The 22,064-nt window shown below is 41.5% G+C and overlaps 1 protein-coding gene across 2 annotated transcripts in view; it reads left to right on the top strand.

Moving 5' to 3' along the window:
- NPTN (neuroplastin) overlaps window positions 1-22,064 on the top strand; it is a 149,717-nt gene that overhangs the window by 76,757 nt on the left and 50,896 nt on the right. For both annotated transcript variants that reach the window (XM_053717321.1, XM_053717320.1), the window contains exons 4-5: window positions 263-393; window positions 11,214-11,487. In XM_053717321.1, coding sequence (XP_053573296.1) covers window positions 263-393; window positions 11,214-11,487 — 405 coding nt within the window. The remainder of the gene's footprint in view (window positions 1-262; window positions 394-11,213; window positions 11,488-22,064) is intronic.

Raw genomic sequence — 22,064 nt, 5'->3', positions numbered from 1 at the left:
ACGTCCTGGCAAAGGAATGTTTGGGAATATTTCACTCCAAGCTAATTTGAGTTATAAGGAACGATCTTGCTTTGTAGCAATTCATAATCGAAGATACAGTGTATATAAGTGAATAAGTGTAAATAATTATTTGTTATTTTTGCTTTTTATTTAATTATTCAGAACAAGAATTAGTTTAAAATTAAATGCAGATTCCGATATCATCAAATTACCTATTACTGTTGTTTATGTTCTAGTGACAATTTGCCTGTTGTCTCTCTAGCTATTCCAGAAATCACTGGCCACAAAAAAAGTGAAAACAAGAACGAAGGGCAGGAGGCATTACTTTATTGTAAATGTGTAGGATACCCACACCCAGATTGGTCCTGGTATAAAATGGACAAAGGATTAATGGTAAGAAAACATGGTTTGAAATGTGCTGCTAAACATGTTTATTTTATTTGATTGGCAATTTATACAATCGTGAAATGTCATACAAGGCTTATGTTTTCACACAACAAAAGACAAATATCTGCTTTGCTGTGCAATTGAAGACAGCTTTTTTTCTTCTTAAACAGGGAGAGTCCACAGCTGCATTCATTACTTTTGGGAATTCAGAACCTGGTCCCCAGGAGGAGGCAAAGACACCCCAGCCAAAGGCTTAAATACCTCCCACACGTTCCTCATCCCCCAGTCATTCTTTGCCTTTCGTCACAGGAGGTTGGCAGAGAAGTGTCGGAAGATTAAAATTAGTCTCTTATAGATGGTGGTACTCTTCAGAATGGGACTGAAGTTTTAAGTAGTCCTGACAGCCTCTCAATGAGAGCTTGGATGAAAGATGAAAGTTAGAGTTCAGAGATGCAGGGAGAGTCTTTCTGCGAAACCATCCGACTCATATTAACAGCTCCTTGGCAATCAGTGCTGCCTGCTTTGTTCGCTCAAGTCCATATCAGAAGCGAGGCTACTATCTGTCACACTTGAAGAGCAGTGTTCCTGTTCCACGGCGTAGATTCTGGTAAGATCCTTTCATTTTACTTAAGATGTGTGAAATGTAAAGTAAACGAAGAAGTCAGGGTCTCAGTGGGACTCCTTTATCTTATGGAATCGAGGGTTAATATCTCCTGAGGGGGACTTTAATCATGTTTGTTATGTGATTCTGACTGCTAATGTGTAGTGATATGTGGGCTCGTGGCTATATCGGAACATAACAGAATTTTGTCAGGCTGTGCAGCCCTTGTGGCTTTGGCTAATTTTTTGTTGGCCTGCGTGGTGTACCTTGGGACCGGGCGTGGTCCCGTTCTAGTCACCATTTCCGTATTCCTGACCACGTGGCGACGGAGAGAGTGTGTTTCGCTAGTTTTCTGGGTCATAGGAGGTGGTGACTGTCCCAGCCATTGGCGGTGTAAGGTGCCGTTTTATTTTGTTTTTCCTATCCATAATTTCTATCCTAGTTATGGAGGACTCTGATTTTTTTGGAGACGGATGTCTCTGATTCTTCTTCTTCTTCTTCTTGCGAAAAATATGAAATGGTCCAGATAATCTATGCCTATCAGTTATGTTTCCCATGCCGCTTTAGATTGCTCTTTTCTCCCGATCCAGGGAACTTAAAGTCTGCTGAGCCATCCGCCCCTGGGGACCCTATATCCCGCGTGGCGAGTACCCTAGAACCTTCTTTGGCTACGCAAGCAGGTGTCCCTAATGCCGTTACCCCTTCTCCGGAAGGCGGCTTGTTTCCTCCAGAGGTTACTGAATGGTTCCGCAAGGCCATTTCTTTTGCATTGGCGCATTTACATCTTCCAGGGAGGGAGACGTTAGTGAGATTCTGTCAGTGTTCGGTGAACCAGAGCTCGCCAGGCGAGGGATCGTCTGGGTCAGGTCAGCCCTCTGGGGAAGCGGTTGCCTCTGAGGCTTCAGGGGCCCAATCCTCAGGTTGGGGTCGTCAGTTCCCCCGGTGGAGGTAAGTCTTGCTTTTCATTATAGAAGGCACGCTTCCTTTGTGTCCTGCTGCGGCATGTTTTGGCACTGCTGGTCTTCCGCTTCAGCTGGGTTAGACGTTGGGGGATGAAGTTAATCTCCTTATTGTCTCTGATTTATCTTTTTCTTTAGGGTATCTTATTCCAGTTCTGAGCTTCAGGAGAATAGGATCTCTGATGGACTGTTCCTGTCAGTGTAACCATTTTTCTTGTGCGTTAACCTGTGAGTGCTGCCCTCTTTTTCGTTGATCCGGTTAGGATGTATTTGTTTTTTGGAAGCTCATGTTTGTTATATTTTCTCCGTTGGGAAACATTTCTTCTCTGGAATTCGATACTAGCGATTTTGTGGTCGCTTGAACACTTCTGCGGAAGTTGTAAGTTGTTATTTTTTTTACATAACTCTAAAAAGATTTATCGATCTCTTCTAGGGTTTCGAAATTTCTGTGGCTCGGTTCAATCCTGGAATACTCTCTGTAGCAGGCTGGTCCTGGTCGGGGACTGGGTTCTGTTCCATAAGGGTCTATACATCCACATGGTGCTGGCATATCTGGTTAACCTAGTTGGGTGGTGATTTTTCTCTCAGAAGAGAGGTTTATTATGCCTGTGTTTCCTTCTTTAGCACCATATTTTCCCTGTGCATAGGGATTGCCAGGGAGAGGAACGCCATGTGAGTTTAATTTTTTCTTTTAATACTTTGCCCTTGATGGGGCTCAGAGAGGAAGCCCTGTCGTTTATGACGTCAGGCTGGTTTTCATTGCTTCTTTTGGGTGGGGCATCAAGGGGTTTGTTTAGTCTGTTTGGTCCTGTTCCCGTTTGTCGGGTTTGGGCGGTTCCTGCTAAGAAGCACTCCGAAGATTTTCGACCTCTGAGCCAATTCTCTCCATTTCCATTTGGACTGGAGGTCTAGACGTCTCAACTTACTTTGGAGTACCAGGTTGTGTTTTTTTTTTTATCCTTCGTATGGTATTCCTTTTTTTGATCTACTCCTTTGAAGTATCTTGACCTCGGTACCTCTTCCATATGGGGCGAGGTGACTTAGACTTCCTTTTTCTCCTTTTTCTTCTTGTCTAGGAATGGTTGGTTGGTCGGTCATCAGGTTTGAAGATCGGCCATTTGTGTCTTTCTTCCTCATACTGCTTCTCGTCTGCTCCCATGTTTTGGGGACTATAGAGAATGCGTTGATATTTTTGGTGGTCTTGGAACTACCTTTTCTTTATCAGTTGATATGTGGTTCTTTGGGATTTTGATGTTTGTCATCCTGTTATCCCTTAGTCCTAGGGGTTACCGGGAGGTGGACCTAGATGGATCGTTTCTGAGTTTTTGCAGCCTCTGTTGCAGAAGTGCCTTTTATTGGCAGCTTCTTGGCTGTTGATCTGGAGGGTATTGTCCCTCGAACGTTGGAGAAGTAGCTATCTTTCTCTGGGATGCTTTGTGAATGTCCAGTGCCCTAGGGCCTTTGGATGTGATGTGTTGCATTTTCTAGGGTTCTCCGTATGAGGTAGTCCTATAACTCCTCAGGGGTTCCTTGTCTGTGGCTGGCTCCGGTTTCCGGGTGCCAGGTTGTTTGGTCTTGGTCTAGGATATCTGACTGGACTTCCTAGTTGGATCCTGAGTGATTCAGCCCTTAAGGTTTTGAGTCATCCGCCTGCTCCTTCAGGCGGAGATTTGAGAAGGGCTTGATGGCTTGGTAGCTGCCTAGCTAGCGGGAGATCGATCTCTTAATACAGCCATTTCACTTTATAGGTGGGCTCGCTGGCCATCTGTTTGGCTCCTGGACCGGCTGTTACAGCCGGAGGGTGCCCTTTCGGTTGGTTCTGTTTTTGCCATCTGTTCGATAACATATGCTCCGTACCTGCAGGTGGATGAGCAGGTTTCTTTTAGTTTCCCTCCCCTTAGGGGGAGCGGGATATACCATAGTGTCCACCTAATCCTCGGAGGGGGAGTCCCTCGACCTGGTGGTACTGTGTCACACTGTTGGGTCAGTGTGGGGTCTCCCTTAGTTTGGGAGCTTTACCTTCCTGTAGGGAAGGAATCTGGGTCTGGGTTCTGGACCCAAGATCGTACTATGTTCTGTTCTGGATTGGTAGTTAGTTTGCCAAGCTTGTTACATATGGAGGGTTTGCCTACCCTTTGTTACCGTTGAGTCCTCTTTTGAGAGGTAGTACATGGATTTATTTATTTATTTATTTCCCTATCTTTGGACATGCCAGACGTTTTGGTGCTGGGCCTTTGTCTCAATCTAACTCATGTACCCTAATGGTTTTGGAGCTTTGCAGCTTGAGTTGTTGGTTCGAATCCAGCGGTTGGGGCTTGGTTTACCTTTTATGTCCTGAGGCCTATGGATCTGTTAAGCTTTGACCAGATCTTGTGATCTCTACATAGGTGGAGATTAGAGGAGTTTTTTACTCCTGCTTCCCTATTTTATAGGAGGATGGGTTCTTGCACTTCTGTAGGGTTCCCTCTGTGGGAGTCTCATGGTGCAGTTTCTAACCTGATAGGTTAGTGTTCGTGACTGATGTCTACTAGTCTTGTGTGGCAGAGTGGGAGCCGGGAGCTGTTAATTGTTGGCAGTTCTGGGGAATATCTGTTTATTCCGCAATCGCTCTTTCATGAGTGCAGGCTGCACTCTGTGTGAGTTAGGGGTTCTGCTCCATATTTGTTATCTTCTTTGGCGATTCTGGGTCCTTTGGACTTTATCCAGATTGGGGTAGGGGTTCTTCCCTATATTAATTCTGGTAGGTTGTGGGAGTTTATCTCTCTTCATTTTTCTTGTCTTGCTGCAACCTACGGTTGCGCTTGATTGTGCTAGGGTTCTCTTTTTTACTCTAGTTGTTGAGATTTTGGATCTCTTGTTGAATGTTCTCTTTCCTTTTCCCTTCTGGGCATATGTGGATTTGGTACAGGCTTAGAGCCAGCGGATCTGGTCTCTTCGGGGGCTTAGTCCTTTTAGTCAGTTTTGTTCTGCTCGGTACAGCAGGTTTTGTTTGGTTTGCATTTTTTCAGGCTGTGGTGCCCTGAGAATGGGCTACCTTTTCTACCCACCCTTTTATTGCATTCAGTGTCCTTTATAGCTTTGGTATTGTTTTCCGAAAGTAATGAATGAGCTGTGGACTCTCCCCGTTTAAGAAGAAAAACATAAATTATGTTTACCTGTTAATTTCCTTTTCTTCTGACGGGGAGAGTCCACAGCTCCCCTCCCACATTCTTTTATGGGGGGGCGGCCATGTGTTTTGTTCTTCTGGCACCTTTTTTTCACCTGATATTTCTCCTACTGTTCCTTGTTCCCTTGCCAGAATGACTGGGGGATGAGGGAAGTGGGGGAGGTATTTAAGCCTTTGGCTGGGGTGTCTTTGCCTCCTCCTGGTGGCCAGGTTCTGAAATCCCAAAAGTAATAAATGCAGCTGTGGACTCTCCCCCGTCAGAAGAAAAGGAAATTATCAGGTAAGCATAATTTATGTTATTAAAAAGAAATACTTTTAACTCATTGATACCATATTGTAAAATACTTTTCACATAAACAATAGACAAGTTTATATTTTACTAACTATCGCCTAGATTTAGAGTTCTGCGGTAGCCGTCAAAAGCAGCGTTAAGGGCTCCTAATAACGCTACTTTTTACCACCCGCTAGTATTTGGAGTCAGCCAGGAAAAGGGTCGAACGCTCAATTCAAAGCCGCGACTTTTCCATACCGCAGATCCCCTTACGCCAATTGCGTATCCTATCTTTTCAATGGGATCTTCCCAACGCCAGTATTTAGATTCTTGGCTGAAGTGAGCATTAGACCCTCTACCGACAAGACTCCAGCCGCAGAAAAAAGTCAGTAGTTAAGAGCTTTCTGGGCTAACGCCGGTTTATAAAGCTCTTAACTACTGTGCTCTAAAGTACACTAACACCCATAAACTACCTATGAACCCCTAAACCGAGGCCCCCTACATCGCCGCCACAATTTTTTAACCCCTAATCTGCCGACCGTACATCGCCGCCACCTACATTATACCTATGTACCCCTAATCTGCTGCCCCTAACATCGCCGACACCTACATAATATTTATTAACCCCTAATCTGCCCCCCCAATGTCGCCGCTACCTAACTACACTTATTAACCCCTAATCTGCCGACCGGACCTCGCCGCCACTCTAATAATTGTATTAACCCCTAAACCGCCGCACTCCCGCCTCGCAACCCCTATTATAAATAGTATTAACCCCTAATCTGCCGACCGGACCTCGCCGCTACTATAATAAATGTATTAACCCCTAAAGCTAAGTCTAAGCTAACACCCCCCTAAATTAAATATAATTTTAATCTAACGAAATAAATTAACTCTTATTAAATAAAGTATTCCTATTTAAAACTGTAAAATAAACCCTAATATAGCTGCAATATAACTAATAGTTACATTGTAGCTATTTTAGGATTTATATTTATTTTACAGGCAACTTTGTATTTATTTTAACTAGGTACAATAGCTATTAAATAGTTATTAACTATTTAATAGCTACCTAGTTAAAATAATTACAAAATTAACTGTAAAATAAATTCTAACCTAAGTTACAATTAAACCTAACACTACACTATCAATTAATTAAATAAATTAACTACAATTACATACAATTAAATAAACTAAACTAAATTACAAAAAAACCCCCACTAAATTACAAAAAATAAAAAAAGAATTTTAAGCTAATTACACCTACTCTAAGCCCCCTAATAAAATAACAAAGCCCCCCAAAATAAAAAAATTTCCCTACCCTAATCTAAATTAAAAAAGTTAACAGCTCTATTACCTTACCAGCCCTTAAAAGGGCTTTTTGCGGGTCATGCCCCAAAGAAATCAGCTCTTTTGCCTGTAAAAAACCCCACAATACTACCCCCCAACATTACAACCCACCACCCACATACTCTAACCCAAACCCCCCTTAAATAAACCTAACACTACCCCTCTGAAGATCTCCCTACCTTGAGTCGTCTTCACCCAGCCGAGCACCGATGGACCAAAAGAAGACATCTGGAGCGGCAGAAGTCTTCATCCTATCCGGGCAGAAGAGGACATCTGGACCGGCAGACATCTTCATCCAAGCGGCATCTTCTATCTTCATCCATCCGACGAGGAGCGGCTCCATCTTCAAGACCTCCGGCGCGGAACATCCTTCTTCAACGACGACTAGACGACGAATGAAGGTTCCTTTAAGTGACGTCATCCAAGATGGCGTCCCTCGAATTCCGATTGGCTGATATGATTCTATCAGCCAATCGGAATTAAGGTAGGAAAAATCTGATTGGCTGATTGAATCAGCCAATCAGATTTAAGTTCAATCGGATTGGCTGATCCTATCAGCCAATCAGATTGAGCTTGCATTCTTTTGGCTTTTCCGATCAGCCAATAGAATGCGAGCTCAATCTGATTGGATCAGCCAATCCGATTGAACTTGAATCTGATTGGCTGATTCAATCAGCCAATCAGATTTTTCCTACCTTAATTCCGATTGGCTGATAGAATCCTATCAGCCAATCGGAATTCGAGGGACGCCATCTTGGATGACGTCACTTAAAGGAACCTTCATTCGTCGTCTAGTTGTCGTTGAAGAAGGATGTTCCGCGCTGGAGGTCTTGAAGATGGAGCAGCTCCTCGTCGGATGGATGAAGATAGAAGATGCCGCTTGGATGAAGATGTCTGCCGGTCCGGATGTCCTCTTCTGCCCGGATAGGATGAAGACTTCTGCCGCTCCAGATGTCTTCTTTTGGTCCATCGGTGCTCGGCTGGGTGAAGACGACTCAAGGTAGGGAGATCTTCAGAGGGGTAGTGTTAGCTTTATTTAAGGGGGGTTTGGGGTATGTGGGTGGTGGGTTGTAATGTTGGGGGTAGTATTGTGTTTTTTTACAGACAAAAGAGCTGATTTCTTTCGGGCATGCCCCGCAAAAAGCCCTTTTCAGGGCTGGTAAGGTAATAGAGCTCTTAACTTTTTAAATTTAGATTAGGGTAGGGATTTTTTTTTATTTTGGGGGGCTTTGTTATTTTATTAGGGGGCTTAGAGTAGGTGTAATTAGCTTAAAATTCTTGTAAACTTTTTTTATTTTTTGTAATTTAGTTTAGTTTATTTAATTGTATGTAATTGTAGTTAATTTATTTAATTAATTTATTGATAGTGTAGTGTTAGGTTTAATTGTAACTTAGGTTAGGATTTATTTTACAGGTAATTTTGTAATTATTTTAACTAGGTAGCTATTAAATAGTTAATAACTATTTAATAGCTATTGTACCTAGTTAAAATAAATACGAAGTTGCCTGTAAAATAAATATAAATCCTAAAATAGCTACAATATAATTATTCGTTATATTGTAGCTATATTAGGGTTTATTTTACAGGTAAGTATTTAGTTTTAAATAGGAATACTTTATTTAATAAGAGTTAATTTATTTTGTTAGAATAAAATTATATTTAACTTAGGGGGGTGTTAGGGTTAGGGTTAGACTTAGCTTTAGGGGTTAATACATTTATTATAGTAGCGGCGAGGTCCGGTCGGCAGATTAGGGGTTAATACTTGAAGTCAGGTGGTGGTGATGTAAGGGAGGGCAGATTAGGGGTTAATACTATTTATTATAGGGGTTGCGAGGCGGGAGTGCAACGGTTTAGGGGTTAATACATTTATTAGAGTGGCGGCGAGGTCCGGTCGGCAGATTAGGGGTTAATAAGTGTAGGTAAGGTAGTGGCGACGTTGGGGGGGGGGGCAGATTAGGGGTTAATAAATATTATGTAGGTGTCGGCGATGTTAGGGGCAGCAGATTAGGGGTTCATAGGGATAATGTAGGTTGCGGCGGTGTCCAGAGCGGCAGATTAGGGGTTAATAGTGTAATGCAGGGGTCAGTGATAGCGGGGGCGGCAGATTAGGGGTTAATAAGTGTAAGATTAGGGGTGTTTAGACTCGGGGTACATGTTAGGGTGTTAGGTGCAGACTTAGAAAGTGTTTCCCCATAGGAAACAATGGGGCTGCGTTAGGAGCTGAACGCTGCTTTTTTGCAGGTGTTAGGGTTTTTTTTCAGCCCAAACTGCCCCATTGTTTCCTATGGGGGAATCGGGCACGAGCACGTTTTTCCAGCTAGCCGCTACCATAAGCAACGCTGGTATTGAGAGTTGAAGTAGTGGTAAATATGCTTGTACGCTCCCTTTTTGAAGCCTAACGCAGCCCTTCAGAGAACTAAATACCAGCGTTGTTTAGAAGCAGCGCTAGAAAAAAAACACGTGTAGCTAACGCACCCCTTTGGCCGCAAAACTCTAAATCTAGGTGTATGCAAATTAAAGATGATACAAAGTCAGAAGAAGTGTAAAAGTCAGCCATCCCCACCCCTCCCAGAGCACTATGGGATCGATTTTATCAGCCTTCTCCTTGTCTTCGACTGCAGGTTCTCACAAGATAACCTGCAGCGGTCATCAGACTGCTGCTTCCTATCCTCTTCTTCACCTCTTAGGTGAACAATTTCAATCTCCCGGTCTCGTCTGACTAGGGAGATTGACAGCTCCTGTCCACACGTGATTCACTGAATTTTGTCCGCCAGAGGCGAGATGCGGTAGACAGGGGTGCATATGTATGCCCTGTCCGCCGTAGCTTGATAAATCAAGCCCTATGTGATCACTATGGATTGGTAGATTTTCTATATTTTTCAAAAATAATTCAAATTTTATATAAACTTTAATATACAGTTGCTTTTATTACAGTGTTCCCCTTTTTTAGTACATTTTCCTGATTAAGAGCTTTCCTGTGCAGGGGAAGTGGAACACGTCATTAAACTTCAAATGATGTAAAGCATCGGTTTAGTGTGATATTAAAGGGCTGTTACAGTGAACAATATGGCATGCTTACATTCATTAGCGCATGTCATTTTATAAGTAAATCTGTGTTTAACCCCAATAAACAGTGATCTAGCCGTGCCATTCTAATCCCCCGCGCTCCGGTCACCCACTTCAAAACTCATATTTTTGTGATCTAATAGTTTGAACTGTTCTACAATTGGAGATTTAGCTCACAAAAAAATATGAGTTTTGAAGTGGCTTGAGCGCAGGGTATTGGAATGACATGGCTAGATTAAAAAGTAAGTTAAAGGCGCATATTTATTAGAAGTGATCAATTAAAGTCCCTTCAAAATAGCTCTTAGATTCCAGACCTGACTTTAAAACATGTAAAGTTTACCATCACTTTAAACGTTCATGGTTCATATAGAGAATTTTAAACTACTTTCCAATTAACTTCCATTATGCAAATGTACACAGACTTTGTGTATGCACACTTTCTGAGGCACCAGCTCCTACTGAGCATGTGCAAGAATTCACCGAATATACATATATGAATTTTGTGATTGGCTGATGGCTGTCACAGGATGCAGGGGAGAGGAAAATGGAACTAACTTTAAAATTTGTAAGAAAAAAAGCTACTGTTTATTTCAAATTCAGACTAAGGGCTCCATGTACGAAGCAGCGAAAGCTGCTCCGGAGCCTTTGCGGGGCAGGTTCGCATATGCGAGCCTGCTTCCCGCAATGTAAGAAGCGGCGGTCATTAGACCGCTGCTTCCTACACCCTACGCCACCTCTTAGGTGGCGAAGCAAAATCACAGAGAGCTCGCTCGCGGTGATTGACAGCCCCTTCAGTCGCGTGAATGGTCGCGCGACTGAAGGGGCGGGCATTACACACTCTGCTGAGTGTGTAATGATACATACGGGCAAGCGGATCAATAGATCCGCTGCCCGTGTGTAGCGGAGGCGGGCGGACAGCGTCGCGAGTTAAGAAGCTGTCCGCCCGCCTCTTAGTACATGGAGCCCTAAGTGCTTTTGCATTATCTTTATTATGCATTTGTTAATGATGCAGTTCTTTTATATTTAATGGTCCTTTAACTATAATAGTCCTGCAAAGGGAGCATATTTAAAGGAACATTAAACACTAAATACATTTCATACACCTTTTATTATGGGTGTCGCCATTTTGAAACCTATGATTCATTGCAGGTATATGAAGGAGAGTTGTTGCACATGTGTAAACACAGCTCTGGGATGCAATGAGAGCCACATTTCAACATGGCGACGCCCATGACTAGAAGCAAATTGGAAATAACCTCAATACTTTACTTATAAAATGTATTTAGTGTGTAATGTCCCCTTAATTAGGAAACAGGTAGACTGTGTAACTAATAAACGTTGTACAAAGAAGCATTAGGCAAATTATGCATTTAAAAAAAAAACTTTTGTTTTTCTCTTTTCTCACTCTGCAGGAGCTAAACAATATGAGTGGACGTATCTCCATTACCAGCAAAGATACCCACACAGAGCTTAGAATCATTAACCTTGATATTAATGAAGACCCTGGCACTTACATATGTAATGCTACCAACTCAGTTGGAAGCGTGAACAGCACTATAATCCTACGCGTTCGCAGTCATTTGGCACCTGTATGGCCTTTCTTGGGTATTGTAGCTGAGATAGTGATCCTGGCAGTGATCATCGTGGTATATGAGAAGCGCAAGAGACCGGATGAAGTGCCTGATGGTAAGAAGACGGGGTAATACCTATCAGCCTTTAGCCCAATAGCACTATTTGTCTCTTGTAGATAACTGCATGGGGAAAGAGGCAATAAAGGGGAAAATAAAAATATATAAATAAAAGAAATGTTCTCAATATAAACTAAGTGAATAAAGCTAAATAGATATAAAGGTTGAAAGTACATAGTGGTAACTTATGAGGGCTAATTCTATTCTGATGTGGGTTTGCTTTTGTAAGATTATTAGCTGAAATACTGGCTGTCCTATCTACAATGATACTGACAAATGGCAACTAGGTATTCTTTCTAAGATATCATGAATGTCCCCACTGTTAGTGATTTATGAGCAGCATGCTCGGACTATTTAACCATTGCTGGTTTACTAGCAAACATTACTGTTTCTTCTATAAATCTCATTTTATTTTATATGTAAATTATTAATTATGTTTTGTCCCCTCTGCTGAAAACAGACTTAAAAATATTTGGTCTTGCAAGAGTCAGCAGGTTAGATAAGATCTTGAAGAAGATCTACCTCTTACTATGTAGGAGAAAAAAGGCCTCTCACCATCTTTATTTAGAGATGAAGCATTTGCATATCAGTAAACCTACTTGGAAATTGCAATGCTTCACCAATGCATTAGCTTGGCTTGTGTGAGTGAGTTATGATAGTAAATAAATTAGCGAGGATCAACCAGATCAATTAATGTACAATAAAAAAATCTTGTGTTGGAAAACAATGCATGCATTTGTTGATCTGCTACTGCAGTACCATAACCAGCACTGATAAGGACAACACATATAGTTATCTTGTGCCCCTGAGTCAGAACGAGAAAAAGTAGTTTTATTGATTACATTTAAAAACTTAGACATTTTAAAAAATACCCCTTTTTTGGTTGAAGAGGTTTTTTTTAACCATCCAGAATACAATGACTTTTTCCACAATTCAGGTTATTCAAACAGTGGGGCATCATAAAATTTAAAAATAAGATAACTATGAGTTGCAAGCCATAATGAAGGATGATCTGATTTTTATTTTTCAAATTGTATTAGTATTTTATTTAATTAAGGCTCTTGACTTTTTTATCAAAAACGAAATGTATGCTTACCCAATAAATGCATTTCTTTTATTAGCCATTACTCATGGGATTCAACTCCTAGCCACTAGGAAGAGGCAAAGATTCCCAAAGTTCTCAGAGCACTTAATACCTCCCACCCCTCTGGTATTCTAGAGAGGAAAAAGTAGGGAAAATAAGGTGCAAACTAGAACTATCACCAGATAAAAACTGAATATGTAAAAAATATAAATGTGCGGGTCTCGTGGACTCACTTCCATGAAACAAATGAATTTATCAGCTAAGCATACAGTTTGTGTTTTTTCATAAGATGATGAGAGTCCAAGAACCATTACTCTTGGGAACTAGTACACAAGTAATGGAGTCTACAGGTAATTGGGTGGGACAAACATTTTTTCAAGGCAGGCACATAACTACCAGACACTGCTGCTTGAAGGTCTTTCCTACCAAACACATTAAAGTGTTAGAATTTAGAGAAGGTTTGTTGCCGCCTTGCAAATTTATTCAGTATAATCCTCATTCTTGAAAAGAAGAAGAAACTGATCTAGAACAAAAAGGGCAATAATGTGTTTTAGAAAAGACTATCCTTCCTCCAAAAAGCTAAAGGAACTGATATGGTCCTCTAAATTTTACGTGGACCAAGTGATAAACAAATTAAAGGGACATACTACTCATATGCTAAATGACTTGAAAGTGATGCAGCATAACTGTAAAAAGCTGACAATAAATAAAATCACCTGAGCATCTCTATGTAAAAAAGGAAGATATTTTACCTCAAAATGTCTTCACCTCTCACCAAATATAGTGCTGTGTAAACATACTTCAGCTGCTGTCCAGCTGCAAGTTGGTGAAAAAAACATAAAACAATAGCCAATAAGCATTAGCAGTGCTGAGGTAATGCTTTGCCTTTGCTGTGATCTCATGAACTTACTTAAACTGAATAGGAAAATAACATGAATGCGCCTGCACAGGCCAGATGCACTCTACCTTGCAAGACTTGGGACAAGCATCCAGACTGGCTACTTAATGTCTCTTTACAGTGGGGTGTGAATACTTAGGACATTTTGAGGTAAAATATCTTCCTTTCCTCTTGTTAAGTGTGTTCAGTCCACGGGTCATCCATTACTTATGGGATATATTCTCCTTCCCAACAGGAAGTTGCAAGAGGATCACCCAAGCAGAGCTGCTATATAGCTCCTCCCCTCACATGTCATACCCAGTCATTCTCTTGCAACCCTCAACAAAGAAGGAGGTCGCGAGAGGAGCTGGAGTTTTTACTTAACTATTCTTCAATCAAAAGTTTGTTATTTTAAATGGCACCGGAGTGTGCTGTTTTTCTATCTCAGGCAGTAGTTGGAAGAAGAAACTGCCTGCGTTTTTTTCTATGATCTTAGCAGGCGTAACTAAGATCCACTGGCTGTTCTCGACATTCTGAGGAGTGGGGTAACTTCAGAAAATGAGAATAGCATGCGGGGTCCTCCGCAAATGAGGTATGTGCAGTACTTTATTTTCTGGGAATGGAATTGACTAATAAAATACTGCTGTTACCGTATGATGTAAGTACAGCCTTAAATGCAGTAGTAGCAACTGGTATCAGGCTGATAAATGTATGCGCAGTCGAGTTATATTCTAGGGACTAGAATTTGACTGAGAAAATACTGTTAACACTGAAATAATACTTAAGCCTTCTCTGCAGTGGTAGCGACTGGTAGCAGGCTTAGTGATAGCTTTGCATGACATTGAAAAATGTTGTTTTTAATAAAACGTTTACTGGCATGTTATTCGTTTTTGTGAGGTACTTTGGTGATAAATCGCTTTGGGCATGATTTTTTTCCACATGGCTAACATATTTTTCTGCATGGAAACCGTTATATCAGGGCTCCCACTGTTGTGATTGGAGTGGGAGGGCCCTTGTTTTAGCGCCTTGTTGCGCAGTTAAAATTATTGCACAGTCTTTCTGCTTCTTCCTCCTTGATCCAGGACGTCTCTAGAGAGCTCAGGGGTCTGCAAATTTAATTTGTGAGGGAGGTAATCAGTCACAGCAGATCTGTGACAGTGTGCTGACTGTAATTAAAAGCGTTAAATCTTAATTGATATCTGTTTTATCCGTTTTGGGTATCGAGGGGTTAATCATCCTTTTGCTAATGGGTGCAATCCTCTGCTAATAATACACTTCTTGTTAAGAATTGTTTAATTATATCTGTATATTTGAAGCGCTGCAGCGTTTTTTATATTGCTTGTAAACTTATTGAAAGTGATTTCCAAGCTTGTTAGTTTCATTGCTAAGTCTGTTTTAAACATGTCTGATTCAGAGGAAACTGTTTGTTCATCATGTTCAAAAGCCAATGTGGAGCCCAATAGAACGATGTGTACCAATTGTATTGATATTGCTTTGAATAAAAGTCAATCTGTACCGATAAAGAAACTATCACCAGACAACGAGGGGGAAGTTATGCCTAACTCTCCTCACGTGTCAGTACCTGCGTCTCCCGCTCGGGAGATGCGTAGGATTGAGACACCTAGTACATCTAGGCCCTTACAAATCACTTTACATGATATGGCTAATGTTATGAAAGAAGTATTATATAATATGCCCGAATTAAGGGGCAAACGCGATAGCTCTGGGTTAAGGACAGAGCGCACTGATGACACGAGAGCCATGTCTGATACTGCGTCACAATTTGCAGAACATGAGGACGGTGAGCTTCATTCTGTCGGTGACGGTTCTGATCCGGGGAGACCGGATTCAGAAATTTCAAATTTTAAATTTAAGCTTGAGAACAACCTCCGTGTGTTACTAGGGGAGGTATTAGCGGCTCTGAATGATTGCGACACGGTGGCAATTCCAGAGAAATTGTGTAGGTTGGATAGATACTATGCGGTACCGGTGTGTACTGACGTTTTTCCTATACCAAAAAGACTTACAGAAATTATAAGTAAGGAGTGGGATAGGCCCGGTGTGCCTTTTTCCCCCTCCCCCGATATTTAGAAAAATGTTCCCTATAGACGCCACCACACGAGACTTATGGCAGACGGTCCCTAAGGTGGAGGGAGCAGTTTCTACGTTAGCCAAGCGTACCACTATCCCGGTGGAGGATAGCTGTGCTTTCTCAGATCCAATGGATAAAAAATTAGAGGGTTATCTTAAGAAAATGTTTGTTGAACAGGGTTTTATATTGCAGCCTCTTGCATGCATTGCGCCTGTCACGGCTGCAGCGGCATTCTGGTTTGAGTCTCTGGAAGAGGCGATTCGCACAGAGCCGTTGGATGAGGCCTTGAGCAAAGTTAGAACTTTTAAGCAAGCTAATGCATTTGTTTCAGATGCCGTAGTACATCTAACCAAACTTACGGCTAAAAATTCCGGATTCGCCATACAGGCGCGCAGAGCGCTCTGGCTTAAATCCTGGTCAGCGGATGTAACTTCCAAGTCTAAGCTACTTAACATTCCTTTCAAAGGGCAGACCTTATTCGGGCCCGGCTTGAAGGAAATTATTGCTGACATTACGAGAGGTAAGGGCCACGCCCTTCCTCAGGACAGGGCCAAACCAAAGGCCAAACAGTCTAATTTTCGTGCCTTTCGTAACTTCAAGGCAGGAGCAGCATCGACTTCCTCCGCTCCAAAACAGGAAGGAACTACTGCTCGTTACAGACAAGGTTGGAAAGGCAACCAGTCATGGAACAAGGGCAAGCAGGCCAGAAAGCCTACTCCCGCCCCTAAGACGGCATGAAGTCGGGGCCCCCTATCCGGAGACGGATTTAGTGGGGGGCAGACTTTCTCTCTTTGCCCAGGCTTGGGCAAGAGATGTGCAGGATCCCTGGACGTTAAAGATTATATCTCAGGGATACCTTCTGGATTTCAAAACCTCTCCTCCACGAGGGAGGTTCCATCTTTCGAGGTTATCGACAAACCTAGTAAAGAGAGAGGCATTTCTACAATGTGTACAAGACCTCTTAATCATGGGAGTAATCCACTCAGTTCCGCGATCGGAACAGGGACAAGGATTTTACTCAAATCTATTTGTGGTTCCCAAGAAAGAGGACTTAAAGATCTTAAACAAATTCCTAAGGGTACCATCGTTCAAGATGGAAACCATTCGAACCATCCTACCCATGATCCAAGAGGGTCAATATATGACCACGGTGGACTTAAAGGATGCTTACCTTCATATACCGATTCACAAAGATCATTATCGGTACCTGAGGTTTGCCTTTCTAGAAAGGCATTACCAGTTTGTGGCTCTTCCCTTCGGGTTAGCCACGGCCCCGAGAATTTTTACGAAGGTTCTGGGTTCACTTCTGGCGGTCATAAGACCACGAGGCATAGCGGTGGCTCCGTACCTAGACGAAATTCTGATACAAGCGTCAAGTTTTCAGAATGCAAAGTCTCATACAGAGATAGTTCTGGCATTTCTGAGGTCGCATGGGTGGAAAGTGAACGTGGAAAAGAGTTCTCTGTTACCACTCACAAGGGTTCCTTTTCTAGGGACTCTTATAGATTCTGTATAGATGAAGATTTACCTGACGGAGTCCAGGTTATCAAAGATTCTCAATGCTTGTCGTGTCCTTCATTCCGTTCCAAGCCCATCAGTAGCTCAGTGCATGGAGGTAATCGGCTTAATGGTCGCGGCAATGGACATAGTGCCATTTGCGCGCCTGCATCTCAGACCGCTGCAACTATGCATGCTCAGTCAATGGAACGGGGATTACTCAGATCTGTCCCCTTTGCTAAATCTGGACCAGGAGACCAGAGATTCGCTTCTCTGGTGGTTGTCACCGGTTCATCTGTCCAAAGGAATGACCTTTCGCAGGCCAGATTGGACGATTGTAACAACGGATGCCAGCCTTCTAGGCTGGGGAGCAGTCTGGAATTCCCTGAAGGCTCAGGGATCGTGGACTCATTCTAGAATTGAGAGCAATATTCAATGCTCTTCTAGCTTGGCCTCAGTTAGCAAAACTGAGGTTCATCAGATTTCAGTCGGACAATATCACGACTGTGGCTTACATCAATCATCAAGGGGGAACCAGGAGTTCCCTAGCGATGTTGGAAGTCTCGAAGATAATTCGCTGGGCAGAGTCTCACTCTTGCCACCTGTCAGCGATTCACATCCCAGGCGTAGAGAACTGGGAGGCGGATTTCCTAAGTCGCCAGACTTTTCATCCGGGACAGTGGGAACTTCACCCGGAGGTATTTGCTCAACTGATTCGTCGTTGGGGCAAACCGGATCTGGATCTCATGGCATCTCGCCAGAACGCGAAGCTTCCTTGTTACGGATCCAGGTCCAGGGACCCGGGAGCGGTGCTGGTAGATGCATTAGCAGCCCCTTGGGTTTTCAACATAGCTTATGTGTTTCCACCATTTCCGTTGCTACCTCGGCTGATTGCCAGGATCAAACAGGAGAGGGCATCGGTAATTCTGATAGCGCCTGCGTGGCCACGCAGGACCTGGTATGCAGACCTAGTGGACATGTCGTCCTGTCCACCATGGTCTCTTCCTCTGAGGCAGGACCTTCTAATTCAGGGTCCTTTCAACCATCCAAACCTAATTTCTCTGAGGCTGACTGCCTGGAAATTGAACGCTTGATTCTATCAAAGCGTGGGTTTTCGGATTCGGTTATTGATACATTAATACAGGCTCGGAAACCTGTGACAAGAAAAATTTACCATAAGATATGGCGTAAGTATTTATATTGGTGCGAATCCAAGAGTTACTCATGGAGTAAGGTTAGGATTCCTAGGATATTAGCTTTTCTACAAGAGGGTTTAGAAAAGGGTTTATCCGCTAGTTCGCTAAAGGGACAGATTTCAGCTCTGTCTATTCTTTTACACAAACGTCTGGCAGAGCATCCAGACGTCCAAGCCTTTTGTCAGGCTTTGGCTAGAATTAAGCCTGTGTTTAAAGCTGTTGCTCCTCCGTGGAGCTTAAACTTGGTTCTTAAAGTTCTTCAGGGTGTTCCGTTTGAACCCCTTCATTCTATTGATATTAAGCTTTTATCTTGGAAAGTTTTGTTTTTGATGGCTATTTCCTCGGCTCGAAGAGTCTCTGAGTTATCTGCCTTACATTGTGATTCTCCTTATCTGATCTTTCATTCAGACAAGGTAGTTCTGCGTACTAAACCTGGGTTTTTACCTAAGGTTGTTTCTTACAGGAATATCAATCAAGAGATTGTTGTTCCATCATTATGTCCTAATCCTTCTTCAAAGAAGGAACGTCTTTTGCATAATCTAGACGTGGTCCGTGCTCTGAAGTTCTACTTACAAGCAACTAAAGATTTTAGACAAACTTCTTCTTTGTTTGTCGTTTACTCTGGACAGAGGAGAGGTCAAAAGGCTTCGGCTACCTCTCTCTCTTTTTGGCTTCGTAGCATAATACGTTTAGCCTATGAGACTGCTGGACAGCAGCCTCCTGAAAGAATTACAGCTCATTCCACCAGAGCTGTGGCTTCCACCTGGGCCTTTAAGAATGAGGCCTCTGTTGAACAGATTTGCAAGGCTGCAACTTGGTCTTCACTTAATACTTTTTCCAAATTTTACAAATTTGACACTTTTGCTTCTTCGGAGCCTGGTTTTGGGAGAAAGGTTCTACAGGCAGTGGTTCCTTCTGTTTAATGTTCCTGCCTTGTCCCTCCCATCATCCGTGTACTTAGCTTTGGTATTGGTATCCCATAAGTAATGGATGACCTGTGGACTGAACACACTTAACAAGAGAAAACATAATTTATGCTTACCTGATAAATTTATTTCTCTTGTAGTGTGTTCAGTCCACGGCCCGCCCTGTCTTTTTCAGGCAGGTTCTAAATTTTTAAATTATAACTCCAGTCACCACTGCACCTTATAGTTTCTCCTTTCTCGTCTTGTTTCGGTCGAATGACTGGATATGACATGTGAGGGGAGGAGCTATATAGCAGCTCTGCTTGGGTGATCCTCTTGCAACTTCCTGTTGGGAAGGAGAATATATCCCATAAGTAATGGATGACCCGTGGACTGAACACACTACAAGAGAAATAAATTTATCAGGTAAGCATAAATTATGTTTTTTACATAGAGATGTTCAGGTGATATTTTCTAATCAGCTTTTTACAGATGTGCTGCATCACTTTCATGTGCTTTAACGTTTGGGTATCATGGCCTTTTAAAGGATTGTCTAAAAAAAACTTTTTAATTTGAAAGTAGGATTTGAATGCTCTTACAATATCTAAATTAAATAAGAGATTATCAAATCAATTATTTGGATTACGACAAGGTTATGGGCTGTAATCTCCTGATTGATGATATCCGAAATCACTTTAGGTTAAAAAAAAAAAATCAGGTGGTGTTCTAAAAACAACAAAAACTTCAAAGACAGAAGCTAAATGTCCAAAGCATGCAGGTTCGAAATGAGAAACCTCAAAAGCTTGTCAAATAATACATTTATTAATGTTTTAGAGGAGAAATTGGACACTGGATTATATCCTTACTAGGCCTGATTAAAGCCTTTATGTCAAGACACTTAGCATGTTTCCTATAGGATGAAGCTGAAAAAGCAGAGATATGACTCTTTAAAAAGTAAGCAGATAAGTCATTATCCAAACCGATTTGCAATAAGAATTGGAATTCTAAAAGAATGCCATCAAAATCTCTGGTTTTCAAAAGCAGGAAAGAAATAAGGTGATTAATGCAGCATCAATGAAATGTTTTTGTTATGAAAAATAGGTATACAATCTTTAATCCATAAAGATAAGATTCTAGAGATCTTGATGATTAGAGGGAGCTTGAAATCTGAATCAGATTCACTAACCAAGTTCTGCAAGGTGTGACTGGAGCATTCAGATTAATAAAGAATGCACTGATATATTTTAACTATGAGTCTTGGAAATAGAAGACCCTATTGTTCCACAACCTAGTAGAAACCTAGACGAAGAAGAAAACATTCCTTTTGAAGGGATTACCTACTAAGTCCAATCAAAACACTTTGAGACCTCCTAAATTATTGTTAGGGAGCTGCAACTTCCCCTTTTGATGATGTATATAAGCTACAGCGGCAACAACAAAATAATAATTAAAAAAGGCAATAAATTGCATACTAGCAGACTGTCTGCTAGTACAAAATAGAAAGTGTAGCTGCACTTTCCAAAAATTTTAACTCTTTATTAAGCCATCAGTAATAAGATCAGCAACATGTCAGGACACAGCCCTTATGCCTACATTAATAGTGATTCCACTTGAATTTTATAGGCCATTAAGCCCCCCCCCCCCTTAATAAACTCTTTCAGAGCAAACACATTGCAAAAATATATACAATCATTAAATCAATTTACAAAAAAAGAGACCATGCTATCTCTTTATTCATACCCCTAAGAGTAAAAGAATCAATTTTAAAAATCAAAAATGTTCCAGAAAGAATTCCCTATTGCCCCCTCGTCTAGGTTTACATATTCAATCAATTACCTGAAATCAGAGCTGACTCCATGCCCAGCCTGAATAAAGCAATGTGTATCTAAAATCTTATGCCTGATTTTAGACATATGCTCATTGATTCTCTCTCTGACCTTGTGGGTGGTCTCGCCAAAATAGGCAAGTCCACATTGGCATTTAAGATAAATTGCATATTCTGTGTTGCAGGTGTAATATCCTCTGATGTCAAATTTCTTCCCTGTGACTGGATGCTGTTTTTTTTCCTTTTAGTCATATTATTACAGTTTCCACAACCTGAGCATGGATAAGACCCCTATTCTCTTTGGTAATAAACCATGATCTCAAAGAATGGCCAAGACCAATGTCTACTCTCAAAAATTGGAATTAAAAAGTTGCTTAAAATTGCATTCTCTATCTGAATCATGAAAGGAAAAAAAATGGGTTTAGTATCTCTTTAAAGGGACATGAAACCCAAATATTTTCTTTTATGATTCAGATAGCGAATACAATTTTAAACAACTTTCTAATTTACTTATAATATCTAATTTGTTTAATTCTCTTGGTATCATTTGTTGAAGGAGCAGCAATGCACTAATGGTTTCTAACTGAACTCATAGGTGAGCCAATAACAATCAATATATATGTGCAACCACCAATCAACAGCTAGAACATAGGTTCTCTGCTGCTCATGAGCTTACCTAGATAAACCTTTCAGCAAAGGATAACAAGAGAAGGAAGCAAATGAAATAATAGAAGTACATTGGAAAGTTGTTTAAAATTGTATTCTCTATCTGAATCATGAAAGAAAAATTTTGGGTTTCATGTCCCTTTAAGTGCTCTGAGAGATTAGGGAATCTTTGCCTTCTCCTAGTGGCCACGAGTTGAATCACAGTAGTAATGGCTTGTGGACTCTCGCCACCTTATGAAGGAAACCAGAGTTGGCAAATGCCCCTTATTTTATTTTATTGGTGCCTCCAAATTTAGTGAAAGCTGTTCATTTTGTTACAACTTACAAGTTATGCTTTTTTGAAAAGTTGAGTGATTTTGACATTTTTAAGCTGCAGAATATGTCTGAGTGTATTAGAGAAATCTGAATTTATCAAAGTTATTGTATGTGGGTA

The sequence above is a fragment of the Bombina bombina genome, chromosome 6 (genome assembly GCF_027579735.1).
Source record: "Bombina bombina isolate aBomBom1 chromosome 6, aBomBom1.pri, whole genome shotgun sequence".
NCBI classification, from domain to species: Eukaryota; Metazoa; Chordata; class Amphibia; order Anura; family Bombinatoridae; genus Bombina; species Bombina bombina.
The sequence above is the reverse complement of the archived record's forward strand: the minus strand, read 5'-3'. Positions and strand labels throughout refer to the sequence as shown.